The 26,363-nt window shown below is 48.1% G+C and overlaps 1 protein-coding gene across 6 annotated transcripts; it reads left to right on the top strand.

The window, feature by feature from the left end:
• Nucleotides 1–63: 63 nt before the first annotated feature.
• Nucleotides 64–23,563, top strand: Uros (uroporphyrinogen III synthase). 6 transcript variants are annotated; one of them, XM_052196568.1, is made up of 10 exons: nt 64–310; nt 6,898–7,164; nt 7,371–7,454; nt 8,393–8,489; nt 9,671–9,745; nt 11,197–11,271; nt 17,567–17,647; nt 18,120–18,205; nt 19,086–19,184; nt 21,963–23,563. In XM_052196568.1, the coding sequence occupies exons 2-10, from the start codon at nt 7,102–7,104 to the stop codon at nt 22,098–22,100; spliced, it is 798 nt and encodes a 265-aa protein (XP_052052528.1). In that variant the 5' UTR covers nt 64–310; nt 6,898–7,101; the 3' UTR covers nt 22,101–23,563. The 6 variants fall into 6 exon arrangements, with proteins under 6 accessions (XP_052052528.1, XP_052052543.1, XP_052052553.1 ...); XM_052196583.1 differs by having other exon boundaries at nt 7,018–7,164; XM_052196593.1 differs by having other exon boundaries at nt 7,097–7,164.
• The last annotated feature ends 2,800 nt before the right edge of the window (nt 23,564–26,363 follow it).

Raw genomic sequence — 26,363 nt, forward strand, 5'->3', positions numbered from 1 at the left:
CGCCCTTCCGGACTCTCTCTAATCGGACTCGGGGAAAACAGTTAACACAAGTTCTCCGCGGATCCGGCGCGACTAGAAAGCGCCCGGCTGAGTTCCACTGGACTAATCTAGCAGGGTTGCTTCCACCTTGGGGCCAATGATCTAACCTTCTCCTCTAGCCCCCGTGCTTCCATCTTCCTCATCCTTTCCCAGTCTCCCCCTCGTGCGTAGTGGTTTGGCCCATCCGTCTGCGTTCCTTCCGCCGGCGCCTGGATGCCCCTGTGCGAGCACAGCCAGATGTGGGCCAACGGCCTAGGTTCCCGGGTGTGAGGTACGAGCACGGGGAGCGCTAGCCGGGCAAGAGGCCGCTCTAGGTTGTCTGTGCTCAGCGGCCCGGGGTGGAACCGTTAGATTCCTGCCCCGCGGCGTGCAGGTTGTCCTGCGTCTTAGCCCGCGAGGTAGGTGTCGGGCCCGTGGACGTGCCCGTAGGTCTTGGCAATCCCTGACACCCCGGGGCGGGATCCCGGTACTGTGCCAACCTCGGGCGCACCGGCGCTGGTAGAGTCCGCACGCGCGAGAATGTCCGCCGATCCAGACAAGGCCACCTCCGCGCCATCTCCCTAACAAAGTTCTAAGTAGACATTACGACCTTTGCTACTTCAGACCCACGGCGTCGTTAGAAAGAATTTTTTGAAAAGAGAAAAGAAAGTAGGAGATCGCAGCAAGTTAACGAGTGTACTCCACCTCTGCCACCACTTGTGGCTAAACGAAGTACTTGTCCAGAATTTCAGATCTATTTCAAAAGACGCCGAGTTTTTGGAAGAAATGCCCTAATGGTTAAAACCCGTATCAGATAAATCGGGTCTACCAGTCAGGTATATCCCTCAGTCCTTTTGCAGTTTGCAGTTCCTTGTATTATTGACAATGAAATCATTAAGTGGGGAAAATATTAACTTTCTGTCAGTAAACTCTGTCGTTCTTCTTTTTCTCTAAAATAACGACAGCGTATGAAGTATGTTTGATTCACAAACCAGGGTGAGTCAGCCCTAGAGGGAAGGAAGCCGTTGCCAGAGAAATTTAGGAAATGTGAATAACCCCAGTGATCATTAATAGGAAATAGTCAGGATACCAGGGACACCCATTAGCTCAGAGCTCCCTTGATGGTATTCTGTAGGATCCAAGTGTCCTAGGAGTGTCTCGTCTGCCAGACTCTCTCTTAGAGAGTAATGACACCAGGACTCTACCTCTGATAATATAGCTGTAAACAGCTGCCTTGGTTTTTGTAATTGTCAAAAAAAACACCTATAATCTACTGCAAGGCTAATAATAGCTTGTCATGCATACCTATCCCAAGGTATAACAATATCCCAAGGTATAATAACAGAAAAAAAGGTTTAAAACATGTCAGTAGAATTGCACTGAGACTTCTGAACATCACCCCACCCCACCCTCGGGGGTCTTTATAGTTTGCTATGGTAAAATATTCATAGCCACACTTAGCACTTGAGTGCCTGGTTCTTGGCTCACATTATCCATACTGCTTCAAAACCATCACAATCTCCACCCTTTGACTGTTTATCCCTTGCAAAACTATCCTTTAAACAGTTCCCCAGTACTAGGCCAGGAGATGGCTTAGTGGGTAAGATGCTTGATGTACCAGCATTTCCCAGCTCCCACATTCTGCAACTGTAACCCCAGCACTGGTATCCATGCATGCACAAAAAAGAACCAGTTCCCCAGTATCATAGCCTTTCACACACCCCTGGCTGTCATCTGTATAATTTAACAAAGGGTTTTCATTGTAATCACAGTACTCAGGCATTGTGATTTCTTTCCTAAGACTGAACAATTCCTGCTGCTCACATGGTCTTCATATTTAGTCTTATGTCTGCAGACAATTAGATTTGCTTGTAGGTTTTACCTATTAGACAATGCTCCTATGAACATGAGTATACAAATACCTCTGGTCTCTGCTTTTGTTCTTTTGGGATCTGCCAAGAAGTGCAATTATACATCATATAATTAACTACTTTTAATTATAATCATACGTTAACTACTTTTAATTTTTTGAATAATTATATTTTTGCAATTTGCAAAATGTTTCCACCAGGAGCCTTCACGGTGTGGAAAAAAGAAAAGGCCTCTTTGTGTCCTCAGATTAATTCCTGATATCAAGCCCATGGACACAGTGAAGTCTAGCACCTGTAAATAGATGGCTCACCTGTGCTGTGCTGACCCCAGGGACCTTAGGAAGTGGACTGATAACTTCTGGCTCACTCTTCCTCTTTAGCACAGAACTGTCTTAGAGGTCAGCTGGTAGCCAGTGGTTAGGAGGGTGAACCCTGGCTTCAGACCTGGATTCTGTTTCTATCATCTAGTCTGCTGACTGTGAACATATTCAAAGCCGTGGTTTCCTTTCTTGATAAATGAGGATAATAGCTGTTTTGTGGGCTTCAGTGAGGATTGTAAAATGCTTAGTCCACTGCGACAATGTGATCTGCCAACTTGACTGGCTTGTGAAATACCCAGCTAGCTGATTAGGTCCCCTTCCCAGTGTGCCTGCGGAGGCTTCCAGAAGGGACTTAATGTGGATCTGTAGGCTGAGTGAAGTGCACATAGGCACTGTCTAATCTGAAACCTGCAAGGAGCAAAAGAGGGCAGCCCATCCTCTCCCTGCCTCCTGCCCCTGGCGCCCCTGGGTTCTAGGCTCTCAGCTTTGGACTAGAATCCATCCTGTCAGTCCCTGTCATCTCAAACTTTACTATAACCCTTCGTGTGTGTCTAGTGTTCAGCATGTTTTGTGAGCAAGCATGTTCTGAAACAAAGGGTTTACCAACCTGTATTCGTGCTAGTCAGAGAGGGCCAGATCCTAGGGTGCATTCTGTAACTACCAGCAACAAGACAACAGTTGGATCTGATAGCCAAGAGAATTTCTGTGATAAAATTTTGGAAAAGGAAAACAAATTGTCTACATAGAACTAGCACTGGCTATGAATAATAGGGGGAGGGTAATGGAGTCACAACATGGGAACATTTGTGCATGGAAGACAGTCTGTAAGAAGTGCTTGCTGCTTCTGGATTCCAGATTGGGATAGTCTAAAACGTTTTTTTGGGTAGATTGCAGCTGGTGGCCTTTTAGACACTGGCTTTTTTGAAGGTTTCTCTCCCAGCAGTATTTGTTCATACTGTAGAAAAATACTTTAAATATACCCAGCATCTTTGGAACTTGGGAAACGATTGCTTTTTCTTAAAGAGATAGAAAACCAACTCCTAGGAGTAAGGCCACGCTCTGGGTTAGAAGAAATCCCAAGCCCTCCGTGAGCATACTTGCTCTCTCACAGACATGCAGGATTTCAGCCCGAGGCTTAAACATCTCTCCTTCTCCAATTCAGGTAGTAGTCAGGTTCCTCTGGCCTGTGCTGTTGTCATTCAGATTTCAATTCAGACATAAACTAGAACTGTCTCCCTGGTACCTGGAGAGGTAACTCCTAAGCTGTCAGAACCCTATCAGAACCCTAGTTACCATCTCATCACCACACAGCACGTTAGTACCTGAAATCATCAAGTAACCTCCAGTAAATTTTGTAGACGTGACTCTCAAGAGGACACTTCCAGCCCCAGGACATTTGGGCTCATTGTCTGACAACTAGAAAGACAAGTGAGAGATTGACTTTTGGGGGGGGGGGGGCTGCTTGTTTGTTTGTTTTTCTGAGACAGGGTTTCTCTGTATAGCCTCGGTTGTCCTGGAACTCATTGTGTAGACCAGGCTGCCTGGTCTGCACACAGAGATCCACCTGCCTCTGCCTCCCAACTGCTGGGATTAAGGCCTGTGCCACCACACCCTGCTTATTATTTTTTTAAAAGCATTACTGAAATGTCCTCTGTAGAACTGGGGTCTAGTATGCCAGAGCTTGGGGTCATGACAGGCATATCAGCAGTTGGAGAGCACAGCAAGGCTACAGGATAACCTGTTTTCCACAGCATCATATTTTGGCTTTTTTTTTTTTTTTTTTTTGGATTTTTTTTGGCTTTTTTTTTTTTTTTTTTTTTGGTTCTTTTGGATTTGGTTCCCTCGAGACAGGGTTTCTCTGTATAGCCCTGGCTGTCTTGGAACTCACTCTGTAGACCAGGCTGGCCTCGAACTCAGAAATACACCTGCCTCTGCCTCCCAGAGTGCTGGGATCACAGGCCTGCGCCACCACCACCCGGTTATATTTTGGCTTTTTAATCCCCACTCTTGTTGTTTCCATTGTGGGCCCCAGAAGAATTCATTCTTCCGCAGAAAATGCTAAGTTTTACTTGCCATTAAATTTCATACCAGATTCCTGGAGCTCCCATTGGAAGGTGCATTTGAATTGAAGCCAAGAGACAGGCAAGAAGAGATATATGTTAGGAGATGCATTTGAAGAAAATTGCCTTGCATGACTGTGGGGCTGGCCAGGCAGATTGGAATCTACTGTACAAACCAACAAGGGCAGGCCAATTGGACATGCAGGCTCTGCTCAAGCTGAAGCTGGGTCAGAGGGAAAATATTCCTGCTTTTGGAATCCCCCATTCTCTTCTTGGTAATGCCTGAGGACTGATTGAGTCAGGCTCCCCAAAGTTATCTGGGATAGTCTCTCTTCCTAAGTCTGTCAGTGCTGGACTTGGTCATATCTCCTAATTACCTTCTTAGCAGCACTTGGCTTAGCATTTGCAAACAGGTGGAAATCAGCTGCTGATTGCTTTTCCATAGCTGTGGTTCAATGACAGAAGAGAACAACTTGGAGGAAGTGGTCATGCATTTTGGCTCATGGTTTTAGAGATTAGATCATTATGGGGCTAAGGCTTGGTACTGTAGGGCAGGAGGTGTGGGCATTGTCCTTTGCCTCCTTTTTTTTTTTTTTTTTTTTTTTTGGTTCTTTGAGACAGGGTTTCTCTGTGTAGCCCTGGCTGTCCTGGAACTCATTCTGTAGACCAGGCTGGCCTTGAACTCAGAAATCCTCCTGCCTCTGCTCCCAAGTGCTGGGATTAAAGGCATGTGCCAACACTACCTGGCTTCTCCTTTGCCTCTTATTCCACCCAGGCCTCTCTAGGAGGGTGAATTCTGAGGCAGGTCTCCCTCCCCCTTTAATCCTTTCTGGAAATGCCCTCGAAGATACCCCTGGGATGTGCTTTACAGGTCTCTTGAGCTCTTTTCAATCCAATCAAGACTTGACTTATTAAGGCATAATAGTACAGGCCCATAATACTAGCACTTTGGAGGCTGATACAGGAGGATTACCTTGAGTTCAAAGCCAACCTAGGCCGTATAGTTCCAACCAGACTGAGCTATACTTCAGTTTAGTATCTTATCTCCAAAAAACAAGTCAGAGCACAGAGTAAAATAAAAAATTAGGATTTACTATCATAAGCTTGGAAGCTGAAATGACACAAAGATGTGTGGTCCGGTCCCACAGGGGGCAGGGTCCCAGTTAGTGGGGTGTGGTCCCCCAGGGGGCAGGGTCCCAGTGAGCAGACATTTTGAGGACCTTGGGAAGGGGTAGGAACCATACTATCTGTTTTTTCAGCCTCTCCCCCATTTCTCTGACACCGACAGCAGCAGTAACTAAAACATCCTTTCCTAATCCTTATCCATTTAACTGGATTCCGCTACTGAGATGTAGAGCAATTCATTTTGAGCCAGATTTCCTAAGGTTCCATGGATGGACTCTTTTGTGAACCATGTCCCCAAGAGCTCATTCATTTCTGCTCCCAAATGTCTTCTTTTGGTGGGTCTCAACTAGATTTACTATGCAGGTCGTGCCTGGCATTTATTGTGAAACTACTGAGTGATTTTTAAAATGTCTCTCATATAACCAGGAAGATAATGCTCACAATACTTTCAAATAATAAAAAAATAGAAAGGAAGAAAAATCATACTAACACCTACTCAGAAATAAGTACTATTAATGTTTTGGTGTGTATTTTCTCATACATGTGAACATAAAGCCAAACTACTTATATAACTGTTCTCGCATGCCTTACTTAACATGTTTGGATAGATAACCCATGTCATTAGGTTATTTGTCAATATTTTAATGATTTTTTTAAAACTTGAATTATAGTTTATTAACCATTGGATGGTTATGTTGTCTGCAGTTATTGGAAGTTGTAGATATGACTAAGAAAGTCTTTCGTTTGTTTGTGTTGAGACAGGGTTTGGCTTTGTACCCCCTTGCTGGCCTGAAACTTGCTTTGTAGACCCAGGTGGCCTGAACTCACCTGCCTGTGCCTCCCAAGTGCTGGAATTAAAAGTGTATGCCATCACATCCAGCCTGGAATGAGATTTTTATGCCAGTCTTTGTGTTCAGTTTTGACTGTTGTCTTGCATTTATTCTTACAAATGAAATTACAGGAAGAGAGGGTATGAATTATGTAAATTTTTATGGGTGGTTTATAGTGACAGATTGTGTCCAGGTTGATAGATCACCTCCAGAATCTTGGTTAACATTTTTTTTTTAAGATTTATTTATTTATTATATGTAAGTACACTGAAGCTGTCTTCAGACACCCCAGAAGAGGGCGTCAGATCTCTTTACAGGTGGTTGTGAGCCACCATGTGGTTGCTGGGATTTGAACTCAGGACCTCTGGAAGAGCAGTCAGTGCTCTTAACCACTGACCCATCTCTCCAGCCCCCTTGGTTAACATTTAATAGGCAAAGTTTGAGAGGTGGAAAAGCCAATATAGCTATTTCCTAAAAGTCTTATGAGTGGAGTGGCTTATTTATTCTGAAAAGGAAATATTTATTTGCTTCCTTACTCATTTACCTCCTCAAAATTAAGATGCTTGTTTCTCTGTTTGCTACTAGTTTTAACACAGAGCATACCGTGTCTTTATGGCTAGCCACCTTGACTGAGACACTTGATTTCACTAATGGCTCTTACTTGCCTTTCCAGGCAGTATCAGCTGCTACCATGTCCTCCTTCTGCCTTATCAGTGACGGGCTTGAGAAAGGCCAAGCCCATTGAGCTCAGCACAGGCGATCGATTGCCTCATTCGAGCCTCTATCCTTCCAGCATTACCTAGGAACAGTTTGAGATCTAATTAAGATCCATTTCCTCACTTTGTTGCTGCATCTTTTATAACTGCTGCCAGGCACAATGAAGGTTCTCTTACTGAAAGATGCCAAGGATGATGACAGTGGCCAGGATCCATATATCCAGGTACGTGGCTGAGCCTTATTCCTTGGCCCCTAAACTAGAACCCCCCTTGCTAATGGAGGCTGGGGTAGGGATGCTAAAGCTCAGTGAACTTGGCACATAACTGTGCTCCCTTGTTTCCAGATAACATTTGATGATTGATATGATGTCATTTCCTTTATTTTCAATACAGCTCTGGTCAACCCAGAATGACATTCTTACATTTGCAGGAACTGCGATTGTGTGGCCTAGAAGCTACGCTGATTCCTGTTCTGTCATTTGAGTTTATGTCTCTCCCCAGTTTGTCAGAAAAGGTAAGAACACCATGCTAAGGCTTGCTCTCTGTAGAATTCTTGCCATACCAAGCCATGAGAGTGTTCACCTCATTTTACCATTAGACATGGCCACAAGGGCAGTGCACACTTACCTCCCTGACTGTGGGGAGACTTCTTATAGGCGTCTCTTCCTAAACTCCTGTCTCCTTCGTCAGGAGGCCATGGGCCCTGGGGAGTACCAGCACGGCTCTCAGAGGAGGGACCATTTAGTCTATTTCCGGCCTCCGCACAGACCACCAGGCAGGGGCTTCTGACTTTAGAGTGGGCCCTGTTATAGACTCATGCCAGGCTCCTGGCCAGGAAGGCAGGGCCGAATGTAAGCCCAGGGCTCCTGCCCACCACCCTGCTCTGCTCAGCAGATACTGCAGGAACCAGGCCCAGTGAAGTCTCAGAGTGTTACAGATTGATGGTGGCCTGAGGGTGTACTGAGTGCACCGCAAATGTCTGGTACCCAGTACTGCAGAACACAGATTCAATACACAGCAGCTCAGTGCCTGGCTCAGAAGTGTTTGTCAAAGTATTGTATTTGAATCCCAGGCCTCAGCTGGCTTTTACCTCCTTCATAGCCTGGTTGTGGTATGGATACAGATCAAGTTTTCCCTCCTGCCTGCTCCTTACTCTGCTGACACGGCCCATGCTGGGTCAGGTTGCCCCCCTGCTCTGCTCATCTCCGGGTTGCATTTGTCTGTCTCTGTCCTAGAAGGAGCTTCTTGAGGGAAGCGCTGTGACAATAAATGGGCTTACCCACAGCCTAGAATGGCCTCAGGCCCATAGTGAACACGAAACAAGTGTCAAGTGGGCGGAGGGATGAACTGGTAGAAGGACCTTGCCTGCTTCTTTGCAGATGCATTTGGACTTTGGGGTGGTAACTCTTTGAGAGTTGGGGCCTGAGCCAGCCTCTGTTGGTTTTGGTGCAGCTGTCTCATCCTGAAGGCTTTGGAGGACTCATTTTCACCAGCCCCAGGGCTGTGGAAGCAGTGAAACTGTGTTTGGAGAAGGACAATAAAACTGAAGGTGAGAACGGGTCTGCTCTGGAGTCCACCAGACTCTTACCTGCTCTCATTTCCTCTGAGACCCTGGAGTCCAGAGGGAGCTGTGTGCCTCCCAACAGAACCGAGTGCCTGGAGGAGCTGGCTCATAGGTGCCCCCTGAGGCCCCAGACAGACATGGCTGAGCGAGTGCTCGCACTAGCTGTTTAAATTGTTTTACCATATTTAGTATTATTTACTTGTTTTTTGGGTACATGGCATGATTTGTGTGTAGATGTCAGAGGACAGTCCACAGGAGCCAGCTCTCTCCTCCCACCTCATGGGTTCCAGGGACCAAACACAGCCCATCAGGCGTGGGGGCAAGCAGCTGTGCTGGCTGGACTATCTCAGTAGCCCTCCATTGCCTTCTAAAGGTCAATTAGCTGTCCTGCCAGTTTCTTCCTCTAAAAGGGTAAGTGACACTTTACACAGTGGATGAGGAGAGAATTTAGTCACAGGGAAATGTTTCATGGCCCGGCCCGGCCCTTGGCAACATGGCTGTTCCATCCTCTCCATTACAGCAGTATGTGGTGAGCCTTCCCGTTTCCTGAACCCAGGCTCCAGACTGGCTGGCCTCTTAGCTGACACTGATGGAAGACTGAGTGCTAAATACAGTCCTGGGGTATGCACAGTACTGTGACCTCACTTTACAGTCAAAACACAAGCTTGGAAGATTCTTCCAGTGAGGGGAAGCAGTTGGGAGCTGGTTGGCGCTGGGTTTTTGGAGTCCTATTGGCCTGGATTCATGCAGCCATCCTGCTGCTGTGGGCTCCTTGATCTTCCTTGCTCTCAGTGACCTGGCCTTGGAGTAAGCTTCATAACACCCAGACCCTGAGGTTGCTTTCAGTACCAGCTGGAGCGTGTATGTCATCTGTCTGCTCTGTGCCAGGTGTTCTGAGCCACAAGCTTTTGATGAACACGACATAGTGTGAGCCCTGTAGAGGGCATCCAGGATGTTGCAAGGGACAGTGGGTAGTGAGGAACTGAGGGTGATGCTGTTGCTGCTGTTGTCTCCTTGTGCAAGTAGATGGCTCACTTCAGAGCCCAGGAGCCTAGTTTCCTACTGAAGTCAAGACTTGGGCCTTAGAATGAAGAAGCAAACCACACCAATGACATTTAGCTGGCCACTTTGTATGCATACCTCACATGTAATTTCTTGTTTTGCAGTCTGGGAGAAGTCTCTGAAAGACAGATGGAATGCCAAGTCTGTGTATGTGGTTGGAAATGCCACCGCTTCTCTAGGTAAGGAGTCACTGGAAGACGAAGGTTCGAATCCTAGACTACATGGATGAGGTTTCTTTCTTTTTTTTTTTTTTAAACTAAGATTTATTTATTTATTTCATGTATGTGAGTACACTGTCTCTGTCTTCAAACACACTAGAAGAGGGCATCGGGTCTCATTACAGATGGTTGTGAGCCACCATGTGGTTGCTGGGAATTGAACTTAGGACCTCTGGAAGAGCAGTCAGTGCTCTTAACCACTGAGCCATCTCTCTAGCCCCGTGGATGAGGTTTCATATTCAGATCATATACAATCCAAAACCTATGAGCTGCTTATTTCTAAAATTTTCCATTTAGTCTTTTCAGACCACAGTTGACCAAGAGTAGCTGAAAAGGGGGAAATAAAGCTGTAGGACAGGAGTTGGTGGGGGGTAGGGGGACGTCACACGTTCTACTGCTCTAACAGTCAGCCTACAGCAGTTTGTCCTGCCTCAGCTCAGGTCCTGGGGACTCTAGGCTGCTTGCCACACTCGTCCTGGACAGAGTTTACACCTGAAGAAGACTTTTTCCTCATGCCCAAAGCCTTCCTGATAGTCCGTGAATAAAAAGCCTGTGTCCCCACTGAAGCTGTCTTTGGTGGTAACAGGTGCCGGTTGTTTAGCTCCTGAATGGGGTGCCCAGCACACCTCTGTCCTCTGGAAGTCGTGTGTTCCTGTGTGCAGGTGGCAGTCCTGAGTGGGCCCTGCCTGTCTCCACATCCTCTGCAGATTAGCCACGTGCTCGCTTTCTGGGAAAGGCGAGGAGCCTTCATCTGAATGCTGCTTCTCTCCAAGAAGAGGAGCTTAGGGTGTAGTGGTACACGCCTTTAATCCCACCTGCACTCAGGAGGCAGGCAGGACGATCTCTGTGAGTTGAGCTACAGTACAGCATTGAGCGAGGGACTGGGACAGCACCCTCCCTAAACTACCTGTATAGTTTATGTATACTACCTGTATAGTGCTATGGGTCCCTGTTGGTTGCTGTGAAACCTTTTCTCTGCCCCCTCCATTCTAGCTGGCCATGCAAACCCATTACCCATTCCAGATGGAAGCTGATCACATCTCCCTGATGAAATGAGGGTGCTCTAAAGATATGCTCGCAAAACTTAGTGGCTTCCAAATGCTAACCGTCTGATAAGCAGATGCCAACAGTTGGCCTCATTATCACATGAGCCCCAAGACAGTCTATAGGGCTGGTGTTTTCGGCTCATGTAGATAAGTGGGGTTCAGAGAAGCTAGTTAAGACAAAGGCCCCTGTCTAGGGGAGGGTGCTCAGGGTGCCTTCTGAAAGGACAGCCGTGGTCTTACTACTTGGCTTCCAGAGGACACCTCGCTCTGGGTGAGAAAACAGTCTAAACATTTGCACTTTGAATGCAAATAAATGAAAGGGCTTTAGTACCTGAAAAGAGAATTTACCTCTTTGTTATTTTCCAGTGAATAAAATTGGCCTGGATGCAGAAGGAGCGGGCAGTGGAAATGCAGAAAAGCTCGCTGAATATATTTGTTCAAGTAAGTGAAGACCGGCCCAGAAGAAAGCCACCCTCCCCCACAAAGGTGCTCTCAGGAAAAGAACTGGCTTCCCATAAGGCTGTCTTTGGTCAGCACATGGACCGGCTCTAGGGCTGCTAGGATTTAGATAGTGATTTACCTTAAGCTACTGATAGGGTTCTAGGCTTCTGAAGAACACAGAGGAGAGATCTATAGAGTGCAGATTTTGAAGTGAGGACAAGAAGATTGAGTGTGTACCCTGTACATAGTGTCTCCCGTTCTCTTCCCCATCTGTCTAATCCAGCTATAGACACAGGTACTTGAAGCATGTCACCCAGCCACATGGATTGAAGTAGAATCCTTCTGCTCAGTATTGGCAGAAGAAATCTGGACCTGTTCTCAAGGTCAGCCGGTGTTTCCAGCCTTGCAGGCAGGTTTCCGTCAGAACTATCAGACCCTGCACTTGGAACAGGAGAACAGAGGAGAATATAAACCCTGGTGCTTGCCTCTGACTGGGCCTGTAATGTGCTGACTGACCCTTCTGGAAAATTGCTTGGGATCTGCTGGGCTGGGAGAAGGGCAGGCTGGCATGGCTTTGGCTTTCTTCAGAGGTAGTTGTAGGAGCTGGGCACCTTCTTTTCCCTAGCATATTAAATGAGTGAAGAGAGAAGGACTTCCAGTGGGTCTCATTATGCTTTTCAAACAGTGATGGATAAAGCACAATATGTTTGTTATAAACTGTAGTTTCTCAGGGTGGTATTGGCTTTGTGATTTGCAAACTTGTATGCTAAAGTCTTCTGAGGTTTTCCTGCCCTAAGATACTCTTACTGCCAGAAGGTTCTTTAACTTTTACTTTTTTTTTTTTTTTTTTTTGATTTGGTTTTTTCCAGATAGGGTTTCTCTGTATATCCCTGGCTGTCTTGGAACTCACTCTGTAGACCAGGCTGGCCTCGAACTCAGAAATCCACCTGCCTGTGCCTCCCAGAGTGCTGGGATTACAGGCGTGTACCACTACTGCCCAGCTTAGCTTTTACATTTTAATGTTCCTCTGGGAGCTGTTCCTTTAGAAAGCCCTGCATTTTAGACTGAGGCTTCCTAGACTGTAGAGCCACGAGGAGATTTCAGCAGGTGGGCAGGGAATGGTAGAAACCCTCAGCAGTTGCCGGTTCTCCACGTTTTTCAATGTCGAAATGGACAGCTGGCTTGGTTAGCTTTGACTGTCAACTTGACATAGCCTAGAGATACCTGAGGAGTCGCAGTTGAGAATTACCCAGATCAGACTGGACTGTGGATATGTCTGTGGGGGTGTCTTGATTAGTAATTGGTGTAGGAGGGTCCAGCCCACTGTGGGCAGCACCAGGTCAGGTGGTCCTGGGTTGCATAAGAAAGTTAGCTAAGCCTAAGTCTGTGAGCACGTCAGTAAGGAGCTTTCCTCTACAGTCAGTTTCTTGCTTCAAATTCCTGCTCTTCCATCAGTGATGGACTGCAACCTGTACACTGAAATAATCCCTCCCTCCTCTTCGTCAGAGAGCTTATCATAGCTACAGAAGTGAATCTAGATCATTTTTCTAATTCATTTTTTAAAGTTGTATTATGTAATTCCCTAGCACCAAAAAAATAAAGAAATTCAATGCTCAGCATTGACACTGAAAACTAGTGTTAGCAAGTGCTCAGTGTGCTCAGGGCCAGTCTTCACAGCCAGTCAAGGAAGGTAGGAGCCGTGCTGCTGACAAATTTGTCATCCAAGATGGTAGTAAATTCCTCAAGTACACTGGGCACATTTCGTAGTTCAGCCACTGCTAACAGCCAGGGCCCCTGTGCCTGACACTGTGGCACTCCTGTTATCTCTGGGAGTTCTTTCTTAGTGTGAGGTGTCGAGTCTCTGGGGACCAAGGCTGTACACTGTGAGGTTACAGGGTTGGAATTGAGACTCAGAGCTGCCCGGCACCTTCAGCAAGCCTAACTGAACCCTGCTTTGTGTCCACTTGCCTTCAAGGACTGCTGGTCAGGCAGATTAAGAGGGTACGCCACTGAGGTGAGAGTTCTAGGGACCTGACCCTGGTATAACAGAACTTTGGAGGGACCTCCAGCTTGCAGATACCTGAGAAGGCCTCCCTCTGATCACTCGTCTTCAAAGAGGGAGCTCTAGCCACAGGGTCTTTTACCAAGTCTACATTCTCTTGAACCCCATGTTCATCGGCATGAGGAGGCCTGTTGGGCATCTGATGCATGGACAGAACTTCTCTTTACCACTTCCATAGTCTCTACTACTTTATAGGAGACCAAGTTGCTTCTGTGAGACTATAGGGACTAGGGCCCTCCAGTGCTCCTGTGAGAGGATAGGTACTAGGACCCTCCAGTGCTCCTGTGAGAGGATAGGGACTAGGGCCCTCCAGTGCTCCTATGAGAGGATAGGGATTAGGACCCTCCAGTGCTCCTATGAGAGGATAGGGACTAGGGCCCTCCAGTGCTCCTGTGAGAGGATAGGGACTAGGGCCCTCCAGTGCTCCTGTGAGAGGATAGGGACTGGGACCCTCCGTGCTCCTGTGAGAGGATAGGGACTAGGGCCCTCCATGCTCCTGTGAGAGGATAGGGACTAAGACCCTCCAGTGCTCCTATGAGAGGATAGGGACTAGGGCCCTCCAGTGCTCCTGTGAGAGGATAGGGACTAGGGCCCTCCGTGCTCCTGTGAGAGGATAGGGACTAAGACCCTCCAGTGCTCCTATGAGAGGATAGGGACTAGGGCCCTCCGTGCTCCTGTGAGAGGATAGGGACTCGGGCCCTCCAGTGCTCCTGTGAGAGGATAGAAACTAGGGCCCTCCAGTGCTCCTGTGAGAGGATAGGGACTAGGGCCCTCCGTGCTCCTGTGAGAGGATAGGGACTAAGACCCTCCAGTGCTCCTATGAGAGGATAGGGACTAGGGCCCTCCGTGCTCCTGTGAGAGGATAGGGACTAAGACCCTCCAGTGCTCCTGTGAGAGGATAGGGACTAGGGCCCTCCGTGCTCCTGTGAGAGGATAGGGACTAAGACCCTCCAGTGCTCCTATGAGAGGATAGGGACTAGGGCCCTCCGTGCTCCTGTGAGAGGATAGGGACTAAGACCCTCCAGTGCTCCTGTGAGAGGATAGGGACTAGGGCCCTCCGTGCTCCTGTGAGAGGATAGGGACTAAGACCCTCCAGTGCTCCTATGAGAGGATAGGGACTAGGGCCCTCCGTGCTCCTGTGAGAGGATAGGGACTAAGACCCTCCAGTGCTCCTGTGAGAGGATAGGGACTAGGACCCTCCAGTGCTCCTGTGAGAGGATAGGGACTAGGGCCCTCCGTGCTCCTGTGCGAGGATAGGGACTAGGACCCTCCAGTGCTCCTGTGAGAGGATAGGGACTAGGGCCCTCCAGTGCTCCTGTGAGAGGATAGGGACTAGGGCCCTCCAGTGCTCCTGTGAGACTATAGGAGCTAAGGCCCGCCAGTGCTCCTGTGAGACTATCGGGACTAGGACCCTTCAGTGCTTCTGCCTCCTGGGAGCTCCCAGTTTGGCCAGGCTTGGGAAGACAGGTAAACTAAGCAGTGAAAAGACCAGTGAGCCTTCGGGTGTGTAAGACCACTGCTGCTAGCACTAAATGGGTTTTCCTCATACCTACAGCCAGTTCTCCAACTCCTCACATACTAGCTGGGTGTCCCATACTGTAATTCAGCTCTGAACCAACCCACAGAAAGTGCAGACAGACCCACAGGAAAAGGTGTGATCCTACAAGACTGTCCCTAACTTTAGATGTAAACACTGAGTGTCCAAGGGACCCATACTGTGTCCAACTGGGTTACAGTCTTGTTCCCAGAGCCCCCTCCTGGGGGTCAGTAACTTGGTAGAATGGCTCCTAGAACTCAGGGCAACACTCTGCCCATGTGCATTAGTCTATTATAAAGAACATAATACAGGTACCCAGCCAGATTTAGAGACATAGCCAGGTCTGGCTTACAGCTGTATATAACACTGAAGCCTGTCTTTTAAAAATGTGGACCTAATGTAAAGGACAGATCAGGGTGCTCTCTTAGGCTCAAGTGTACGTTTATGAAGGATAGTTGCCCGTTCTATAAATGGGACAGTTTGCCTACACCTGTCTTCAGAGCAGAGCGTAAGCATACTCAAGATTAGATGCATCCGTTTAGAAGGAGACAGAAGTGCTGAAGCCATTGCTCATTGTCAGGCTTTATAAGCACGAGACAGAGGGCCAGGGCCATTCTCGAGTGCTCACACTGCTCCAGCTGACTGGCCCGGGCTTGGCGGGTGGGTAGTGGCATGCTTGGCCCTGTCTCTCGGGGTTGATTCTCTCCTACATGTGGGTTCTAGGCTCAAACTTAGATCAACAGGCTTGGACACAAATACTCTTACCCACTGAGTCTTGACACCAGCCCTGGGATGCAGTCTTTGCAAGGCCATCGTTACTTCTAATTTATTACCAGCAAGTCTGTAGGCCTAATAACTCTTCCATTTGCAGTTAGAATATACAGATAAAGTCCTAGTTACCTGCTGCTAATGAGGACCTTCACCTTGGTTTTTTACCAAGGCATTAATGAGTTTCTCTTGAAGAAAACTTTGTGGCCCAATTTTAAAAGATAAAAATCTACTTCCAGTGTGCTACCTCCAGTTATTTTACTTAACAATTATTTACTATGAAACAGGCGTTGTTGTGGGCACTTAAAGCTGTTAACTCATTTAACCGGGTCACTCATTATAGACAGTGTCTTCTCACTGGCCCTCTCTTTGAAGGAGAGAATAATTACAATATAAAAGGCATAGGATTTAAGACAGTCATGTTTAAAGAGACAAAGAAGCCGAAGAGGACTGTACTACCTTTGTTTGAAATGGCCTCCTGGATATACAGAGATCCTGCTCCCAGCCATCCAACTGATGGTCTTCAGTTGAGGCTGAAGTGCACTGCTCAGTTCTTACCTGCATCCGGCTACTGCTGTGTCTGTGGAGCCTCTTCCTCAGGTCCCTCCTCCACAGCATTGTACTCCTCAACCCTCAGCCCTGTCAGTCTTCTCTGGCAGTCTGGAGGGGTGAGAGGGAGAGTCTTGAATCATCTACAAGCTCTTTGCTGCCTTTGGGACGAAGATTGCTGGAAAGTTGAGCTGTTTGGCTTCCTGTAGAAGAGTTCTAGCCCCTAGGTCCCTGCACCTTCAACCCACAACACTCACAGGAGAGACTCCTAGGCTAGGGCTGAGAGCCCAGCGCTTAAACACGGCCTTGAAAGTGTTTGCCTAGGAGTGTGGCACCTGCAGCACTTCACTAGAAAGAGAAGTCAGCAGGTTCCTGTGATCTATAGTTAATCACTCCCCATCTCTTGACTCTTTGTGTTGGTACCAATATTTACAGAGCAGTTTGAATAAAACACCCACCAGCACATCACTGCTGCTTGTACTTCAAACACAGTAGCCTCCAGCCATTCCTGTCAATCAGCTACTGCTTCCCAGAGCCAGGGCCAGCTGGGGAGAGCTGTTTCATTCTTTCTGGTCTCAGTCGCCAGTGGCATGTATTCAGAAGGATCATTTGGAATAGGAAATACATGATGTTTGTGCACAACCAACACCTATTACATTTCTTGATCTGATATGGAAGAAATGGTCAGTTTTGGTAAACTGCTTTGTGTTCACCGTTGAGGAAGGTTCCTCAGTTTGGTTGGATGGTTTTGTTACAACATGCTGTTCATTCTGTCAGTTGCAGAGTGCTCAGGGTTGAACATGGCCTCGGATCTCCACTTATGGAGGTGGGTGGTGGACACAGTGAGATTTAGGGCCATCGGAGCGGTCTTCTGTCTTTTGTGCCCATTAGGCACTTAGTTAAGAAGTTACTGGAATGGATGGTTGAATAGTAGGCAGGGAACTTGTCTTTGTTGAAGGTGCCAGTCCCTTACTGTCTCCTGTGCATGTGCCTGGCTCATCCAGCCCTCCTCAGAGCCAGTGCCAATATCAGTCTTACTTAAGTACAAGGCCTCCATTCTAAATAGGGACTGTGCACCAGGGAGCCTCCTCCCGACCATTGATGAAGCAAGTAGGACAGTGGTGCCTTGTTTCTGTGGCTTAGTTTTCTGGGCTCTTTACTGCCATTCCCCTCGGTTCTTCATGGGAGCCTTCAAGGTCAGCACAGTGCAGCAGTTGTCCTTCCTGGTGACAAGTGTTAGAACTGAGACCTTAAAGCAAAGCTGAGCCCATGGTCCCCAGCTTCGCCCTCATGGGAGCCGTCCTCCCTGTGTCTCTGTGCATGGTGTCACCCTCTGAGCCTTTACAAAGCTCTTAGAATGTCTACTTCTGTGTCCACAGAGCCGTCGTCAGAACTGCCTCTTCTCTTTCCCTGTGGAACTATCAAAGGAGACACTCTTCCACAAATGCTCAAGGACAAAGGTGACTAGAATTACCTAATGACAGCTCTAAAGATGAATGTTCTGAGGCCCAGGAGGCAGACATGACCGTACAGGCAGAGCTGCGGTGCAGCAGGTCTCCTGATGCTAGCCTTTCTTGAGAGCTGTCCTAACTTGGCTGCATGACTGGGACTTGTGGAGCAGCCAGGGTCAGGGCCATGTGGACAACCTCACACAGACATGGGGACCAGCAGCATGTGTGAGCATTGAGGAAGGCTGTCCTTTCTGGACCTCTCTCTGCTGACTCAGCCTCCCCAACTGTGGATTAATTCCACGGTGCTCTGCAGGTCACACAGGGCTGGGCAAGGTCTTTCACCCCCTAGTTAAGTTTCCATTTCTGAGGAGCTGGTTCTCAGAGGAATAGTGACCGTCCCCATATGCTACAACCTGCAGAGGGTGCAGAGCCCCCATTCCCAGTAAAGTAAAGCCTGTCTGACAGTTTTAATTGTACCCAGGGATTCCCATGGAAAGCATGCATGTCTATCAAACAATTCCACACCCTGGAATTCAAGGGAGCCTGGAGAACTACTATGAAGATCAGGTAGGTTCGGTTTCCAGGGAAAGCAGTCCTGGCAGGGCAGGCCCCAGGGGAGGGGCAGCAGTTGGGGGCATGAGATTGCAGGTGTTGATTCTCCTTGGGATTCTGTCATATCCATCTATGTGATTAAGCAGATGGCTTTTCTGCAGCTCCATCTTTATGTATCAGTAATACAGGAATAGACCCAGCCAGTGAAGGCTGAATGAGGATTAAAGGAGAGAGTTCATACAAACCCGTTAGTGTAACATCTACCATATACAAAAGCCCGAGATACAGAATGGCCTTGTTATTGCCTTTGTTCTCCATTGCATGGGGCAGAGGCTAAGCCCACACTGGGAGGAGCCCACTGTGGAATCTGGATTGGGATTGTGAGACCTGACTCAGAGTGGAGAGCCCTTCTTGAGTTAATGACTCCACCATTTCTGTTCAGAAGTCACACCTTTTGCTCTCCTACAATGAGTTCTGCATATCATGCCTGCTCTGGGGTAATCCAAGTGTAGAGAAACCATGTATGCTGTCTGCTCTTCCTGCAGCGGGTGGAAGTAGACAGAAGCCCACAAGAAGACTGGTGATTCTAGCAGGGCAGTCTAACTCCAGGGGCTTGGCGTGTCTCCACTGCTGAGCCTGGGCTCCAGGGAGTCTTGTGTCTTCTGACCAAACAGACCAAGGGCCAGTAGAATAACCAGTGGGAACTGCCAGCCTCTCCAACCTCAGCCTGCTTCATCAACAATTCCTTCAAACCTTGCCTTGGTGGGCTGAGAATGGCACATAGCCAGGGACCATACTGTTGCAGAGACCTGGGGCTGCCGGAGCTGGGTGGTGGTGCTGACAAGGAATGGTGACTGGGAGCAAAGGCTAGATCTCATCTTTTCCTTTCCCATAGGGTATCCCAGCCAGCATCACGTTTTTCAGTCCCTCTGGCCTTAAATACAGCCTCGAGTATATTCAGGCGTTATCTGGTGGCAGCTTTGATCAGATTAAGGTATGGTATTTTGGACTTGGCCTTTTGCTCTTACTGTCTCCTAGAATTTACACACTGAGTCAGACACCTGTGAGGTGACTGTAGAGCTCTGCATACATTGCTGATCTCTGCTGGGCCAGCCTTATTCTAACTTGGGGGTGGCTATCCCCAAGTGTTTTGTCCTGGACAGCTAGCTGTCCGGCCTTCCCCTTATGGCTGTGGTTACCTGAGGACTCTGGTGAGGCCCTTCTGGCAGGGTTGGTGTAGGGATTCATGCCTTCCCCACCTTGTTCCCTGCTGAACATGTTGGCATGGTTCTCTAGTCTAGTCTCTTTGTTTACTTAAAGGATTTACACTCATACTTTCAGGGACTGTATTTATTAGGAGTCTTCAAGTAACACAAGCCTGTGGCAGCTGCAACAGAATTGTCCTTGACCAGACTCCACTGGGACTAAGGAGAAGGTCTAAAGTGTGGCCTAGAACCCAGGGCAGTAGGTTTCATCTCCACCCCCATCCCAGAGCTTAGTCAGTCTGGTGATCCCAACATTTTGGCTTGTTGCAGTTGTATCTCACAGGTGTGACCCACCTGGACATCCAGACTTTCCAGTTTCAAGGTAAAACATTAGGCACAAGATAGCTGAAAAGGAAGAATCTAGGGTTGGAACCTGTCAGGCTGTGGGCCATGGTGACACCTAGCCATGGTCCTAGCAGTTGCTGGGCAATTGTCAGATTTCTTGCAGTCATAGCTCATGCTAGTCTGGTTGTGGGGATCCAGCAGGATGGGGGTGATTGTCCTCCTTACAGCGTGGGGACATTGAGCACAGAGAGGTTCAACACCCTGCCAGGATTACCTATACCACATTACTAGAAGCCAACTTTTACAACTATTAGTGGGGAGGCACCTGATTCCTGTAGTCAGGATTGAAGAGAAATGGCCCATGGGTGCTCAGCCTGGTCACTGGTCAAGTGAGCACTTGGGCATGGGGGAAGGGTCAGCAGCAGTGCAGTGCTGCTCTTGTGTCTGTGGGTGAGTCACCAGGTAACCAATATGGAGTGCAGTGCAGCTCGCTGATGGAAACGTGCCTCAGAGCTCACCTGGGCTGACCATGCCACATTGAGAACTTGTACTGCTACGACCCAGTCCGCATCCTAAGCAAACCCATGTTAGAGCAAAAAAGACACTTGGAATTTCCACTTAGGATTTTTCTACCAGTGCTGCGTAGACAACAGCAGCTGGGTCAGAGGGACGGGGCCTATCTTAAATCTGTTCCATTCATTTCTGTAGTCCAGGGGTTCTTGGCAGTCATTATTCTGACACTGTTTAGTGCACTACACACTAGTAGGTAAAGATGCCACTGGGGCCTTGGGCTCTGCAGCTGCCAGGAAAGAAACTTTCAGGGCTAACATTGGTGATTAGGGACTGTGCATTATTCCAGAGCCAGAAAGCCAATTTAAAGCCAAGGGAGTCATTCTTCTTCTTCTTCTTTTTTTTTCCCCGGAGACAGGGTTTCTCTGTGTAGCCCTGGCTGTCCTGGAATTCACTCTGTAGACCAGGCTGGCCTCGAACTCAGAAATCTGCCTGCCTCTGCCTCGCAAGTGCTAGGATTAAAGGTGCGCACCACCACCACTCAGCCTGGGAGTCATTCTTCATCACTGGGACTTAGTGCCAGCCCCCATGGGTACTTTTGAGGCTCACAGAGGACAGAGTCTGAGACCCAAGGATTGGGTGGCTTGGCATTCGTGTCTGTCAGCTCTGCCCCAGATTTGACAGTGGCCTTCCTTCCTCTGTAGGAGTCTTTGTGAGACCGAATGTTTATACAGTACTATTCAAAATACAGGGCAGTGCCGGGTGGTGGTGGCGCACGCCTGTAATCCTAGCACTCTGGTAGGCAGAGGCAGGCAGATTTCTAAGTTCGAGGCCAGCCTGGTCTACAGAGTGAGTTCCAGGACAGCCAGGGCTACACAAAGAAACCCTGTCTTGAAAAAAACAAAAAAATCCAAAAAAAACCCACAAACAAACAAACAAAATACAGGGCAGCACCAAAGGTTACAGAGTAACTTCTGACCTGTGCTGGCTCCTTATGGCTGACTTACATATAAATGCCACAAAAGAGCCATGCCAAAGCGGTGAGCACCTGCCACCAAATGAATGGAAGCCACTGCATTGTCTTTCTCTCCTGCCTTCTCACAGAGATCACATAGCCTGTGGGGTGGCCGTCTGTGTACCTGGAGGCCACACATCTGTCAGTGAGCATATATCTGTGTCCAGCATTGACCAAGTGGTTCACACTGACCACTTCAGTAATCCTCCAGTAGCCCAGGGGACAGCCTGGTTAGAGATAAGAAGGTGGAGGCAGAGAGAGTGGATGCCAAAGACCTCTCTCTGCTCTGTGCTGCTGGGATTTGAACCCTGGCCTTCCGGCTTATGACTGTTTTGTGTGCTTGGAGGATCCAGACCCTCTGAGGCTCCCCCTGCTCCACACCTCCTCTCCACCCAGAGCCACTGAAGCCGGAGCAGATCTGTCTGCAGCTATAGTCCCTGAAGAAGATGCCACCCTAGGTTTCATCCTCACACATAGCCAAGCCCTAAGGATATGTTCACTATGGCATGAGGTGATAGTGAGGTCCTGACTGAAGGGATTGTGCAGACTCTGAAGCCAGCTTCAAGTTAGGTGGCACTGCTGTTCATGTGAAACATCACGCAGGGATGACCTCTAAACAGAAAGTGTCCAGATGACACCTGCACACAACCCTTGCTGTGTGCTGAGGCTGTGTCTCTTGTGTCTTCTTCCCTTGCAGTTTGTAGCCATTGGCCCCAGTACAACTCGTGCTATGGCTGCCAAGGGCCTGCCTGTGAGCTGCACTGCAGAAAGCCCCACACCACAAGCCCTGGCTGCAGGTATCAGGAAAGTGCTGAAGCCAGACAAGTGCTGCTGAGGTCTGTGCCGAGCCAGCCCCTTCCCATGCTGGGACAGCTCACTGCTGCCTCTAGGATGGACCCCAGACACAGAGAGGAGCTCTGGAGAAGCTGCCCGTGAGCATGTCACCGTCCACTGTGGAGTCCAGCTTGAAATCTAGGCCAAGTACACTGGCCATTAGACCTGGGACAAAGAGCTTCCTGCATCTAGAAAGAAGGAAATGAAATCAACCACGTGGTGACTTGGGGTTGCTGCCCACTCTTTTACAAACTGTATTTCTTTTATGTGTATTGCTGTCTTGTCTGCATGTACATCTGTGGGCCGTATGCGTACCTGGTGTCTGGAGAAGCAAGGTGAGGGTGGCAGATGCCCTAGAACTGGAGTTAGAGAGAGCTGTGAGCCACCATCTGGGTCCTGGGAAGTAAACCCAGGTCCTCGGAAAGAGTAAGTGCTCTCAACCACTGAGCCATCCCTCCAGCCCACTACTATCATCCGTGCTTCTCGGTGCAAGGTGGTGTTCTGGGGCAGCAGAGCATCAGAGTCTCTGATGCTGACCTGGTAAGGGTAATAAATCACTGCGGTAAGAATGATAAATCGCTATGTGTGAAGTGCATTTAGTCATCATTAAATAAATAAATACATAAATAAATAGGACGGAGCCGATCATGGTAGCACTGCAGGAATGGAGACAACAGTCATGAACTTAAGGTAAGCCAGGATATATGGTGAGACACTATACACAATGTCTAAAAATTCCAAAGTTCTGGCTTTGTGGGAGGGGTGGCTGTGGATAATTATGCTTTAAATGCAGAGATTTTTTTTTAAATCTCATTTTAAAACATAACTACAGCATATCTATCAGGCTGGCTGCCTCTGGACTGTGTGTGTACACGTGAGTGTGTGCGTGCGTTACAGAAAGGCTCTGAAAGCTGTATCTACAGACTATATTTCTACTAGGCAATCCCAGACTAGATTGTGCTGTGGTAAGAAAACCTATGTTTGTCTTTTAGCAGCCTGTGGGCTGGTGGGAGGAAAGACAGCTATGCGCTCATGCGGCTGTCTTCACGGAAGGCCAGGTTGGAAGGCATCTTCGCTTATGTGCACACTATGCCCAGCCTGATGCAGTAAGCCTTACACATGTGGTCTGATCCTCAGAGCAACTCTGAAACCCCTGAGCCACCTCACATCATCGGCACAGTAGAGGAAGAAGGGTATATGCCGTGGTTTGGGCATGGTTGGGAATGTACCCCTCTAAGTTTGATATGGTATGGTCTTAGTCCCCAGATGTTCATGGAATCTTTAAGAGGCTGGGCATAGGGCTGGCAAGTTGTCAGAGCCTCAGTGGAGTAAAGGCCTTGATGCCAACTTTATAACTAAGTTCAGTCTCTGGAGTCCACATGGTAGAAGGAGAGAACTGACTCCCACAGGTTGTCCTCTGACCCCAACACATGGTGTGGAAATAAATAAATAAGTTTAAAGTTTTTTTTTGTTGTTGTTTTTTGTTTTTTTAAGGCTGTAAGCCAGAGAGGCTACTCAATGGTTATGGGCATGTTCTGCTCTTTCAGATGACCAGGTTCAGTTCCCAGCACCCATGGCAAGCAACTCCCATCCACCTGTAACTACAACTCCAGGGATCCAACTCCCCCTCCGCAGAGACATATACACATAATTTTTAGAAGAAAATACACCTTAAAAGAGATGGAACCTGGGCTGGAGAGATGGCTCAAAGATTAAGAGCACTGACTTCTCTTCCAGAGGTTCTGAGTTCAATCATAACCATCTGTAATGGGATCTGGTGCCCTCTTCTGGCGTACATGCAGGCAGAATGCTGTATACATAATAAATCTTAGAAGTGAAAGCTGGGTGCGGTGGTACAAGCCTTTAATTCCAGACCTCAAGAAGCAGAGGCAGGCGGATCCCTGTGAGTTCGAGGTTAGCCTGGACTACAAATCGAGTTCCAGGACAGCCAAGGCCACACACAGAAACCCTGTCTGGAAAAACCAAAGTTGGGGGAGGGAGAGAGCTAGAGGCCTAATGGGAGGCCCTCAAGTCACTGGGATGTGCGTGGGCCATGTGCTTCTGCAAGTGTGGCTTCTGGCTTCCTTTAAGATATGACCCTGATTCCTAAACATGTTTCTGTCACTGTTGCCAGCCATGAAGTGATACAACTAATGGAAAGTAGAGTTTACAAGGATGTGAATGCCATTTGGAACTCCTGTCAGGCCCACATGAGATACCTAAGAACAGAAGAGCTTCTCATACGTGGATAGTGGTGCAGCTGCAAAGGTGCTGTGGTTGTTTTATGTGAGATCTAAGAACCTATCCTAGACTCTCTGATTTGAAAGTGATGGTGATTCCCCTGCAGGCTTTACAGCAGGCAGGGAGAAAACAATCAGGATGAGGTAAGAAGGCTCAGCCTGATTTTATTGTAACCAGTGCTGGACCAGGACTTGTAGAGTCTGGCCCAGGTCATCTTAACTTTAGCCATATTTAAGCATAGCACAAGATTGGCCTGGCCCTAAGATTACATGGAGGTCGCTTAGGATGCTGTAAAGCACAAGTAACATCACTCATAAGAATGGGTTTTATGGTCTAAAAGCAACACTTACTATTGAGAGGCGGGGGTCTGGGATTGGGAAAAACATAATTGTGAGATACAGGCAGAACCCTCCTCGTCAGATGGCAAAGGATCGCCAAGTTGTAAACCTGCCTCGTTCCTGAGCAGCTACACCCCTCATTTCATTGAAGAGGTAAGCTGTGTGTTTAGCTTCCCTGGCTGCTTCCCCAGTGCTTGGCTGTGTGCACAAGTCCCTGCTCACCCCTCCCCACTCCTGACCTTTCTCTCTCTCTCTCTCTCTCTCTCTCTCTCTCTCTCTCTCTCTCTCTCTCTCTCTCTCTCTCTCTCTCTCTCTCCAGAAAATCATATTTACACTGTTAATTTTCAGACCCCCCCCCATTCTCAAGGAAGCCTTTTCTGTGGAGGGCGCCTGTTCTTGGGGAAGAACGAGTATGCCAGTCAGTGCTAAGGGTGCTGGCAGTGCCTTCGCACTCAGCTTCTCAGCTGTCCTGAAAACGCTGGGCCAGATGTGCAGGAGCCTCCGGGCCAGCAGCTGGGCTGACTGAGTGCTCTCTTCTAACACACACTATCTCAGATTACAATGCCATTCCACCACGCACCACAGGGAGCCCATGCCACAGCGGACTGGCTGTGGTGCTGCGGTGCAGTGTGGACAGGCGGCTGTGTCAGCAGTGCCAGCTGGCCTTAATAGCTTACTTTTAGACCAGAGAAATGGCTCAGTGAGTAAAGACCCTGTCACACAAACCTGGCAACCCGAGTTGATTCTTGAAACACTTAAAGCTGACAGGGAGAAGGGATACCCACAGAGTCGCCCTGTGATCTTCACACACACCAAACACATAATGTACACATGGACACAGATATATTAGAAAAGTTCACTTCATTCCTGTACTTTTGGCTAAGGCAAGGTTGTAAAGAACAAAACCTTGAAATTGTGTAAATTCCCACAGAAACACCTTGTTTGGTGGAATACTGTACCGCAGGACCAGGTTTCCTCCCAGAAAACTCAGCACAGATTTCTAATCCATTTTTAAATGATTTATTTGCCAGTCTGTGGTGGTACATGCCTTTAATTCCAGTACTTGGGATACAGAGGTAGGTGGATCTCTGAGTTCAAGGCCAACCTGAGCTAGAGTGAGTTCAAGGACAGCCAGGGCTACACAGAGAAACCCTGGGGAACTCGATTTTTATCTCATGTGTATTGGTGTTTTGCCTACATGTATGTCTGTGTGAGGGTGTCAGTTCCCCTGGAACTGGAGTTAAGGACAGCTGTGAGCTGTCATGTGGGTGCTGAGAAATGAACCCAGGTCCTCTTGAAGTTAAAAGCAGCCAGTGCTCTTACCTCCTGAGCCTTCACTCAAGCCCTCTACCCCCTTTCTTTCCTCTCTTTGTTTTCAAGGCTGGGTGTAGCGGGAAACCTAATAGAATCAATGTATCTAGGGTAACATTAGAATGAAATAGTTGGTTTTCACTGTATCTAGGATAGACATCAGAATGAATAGTTGTTTTCTAGAAGTACTTTGATTTTTTTGTTGTTGTTGTTTTGTTTTTCAAGACAAGGTTTTCCTGTGTAGCTCTGACTGTCCTGGAACTCACTCTGTAGACCAGGCTAGCCTCGAACTCAGAAATCCGCCTGCCTCTGCCTCCCAAGTGCTGGAATTAAAGGCATGCACCACCACTACCCAGCTTGATTTTGTTTTTTAA

The sequence above is a fragment of the Apodemus sylvaticus genome, chromosome 1 (genome assembly GCF_947179515.1).
Source record: "Apodemus sylvaticus chromosome 1, mApoSyl1.1, whole genome shotgun sequence".
Taxonomy (NCBI): domain Eukaryota; kingdom Metazoa; phylum Chordata; class Mammalia; order Rodentia; family Muridae; genus Apodemus; species Apodemus sylvaticus.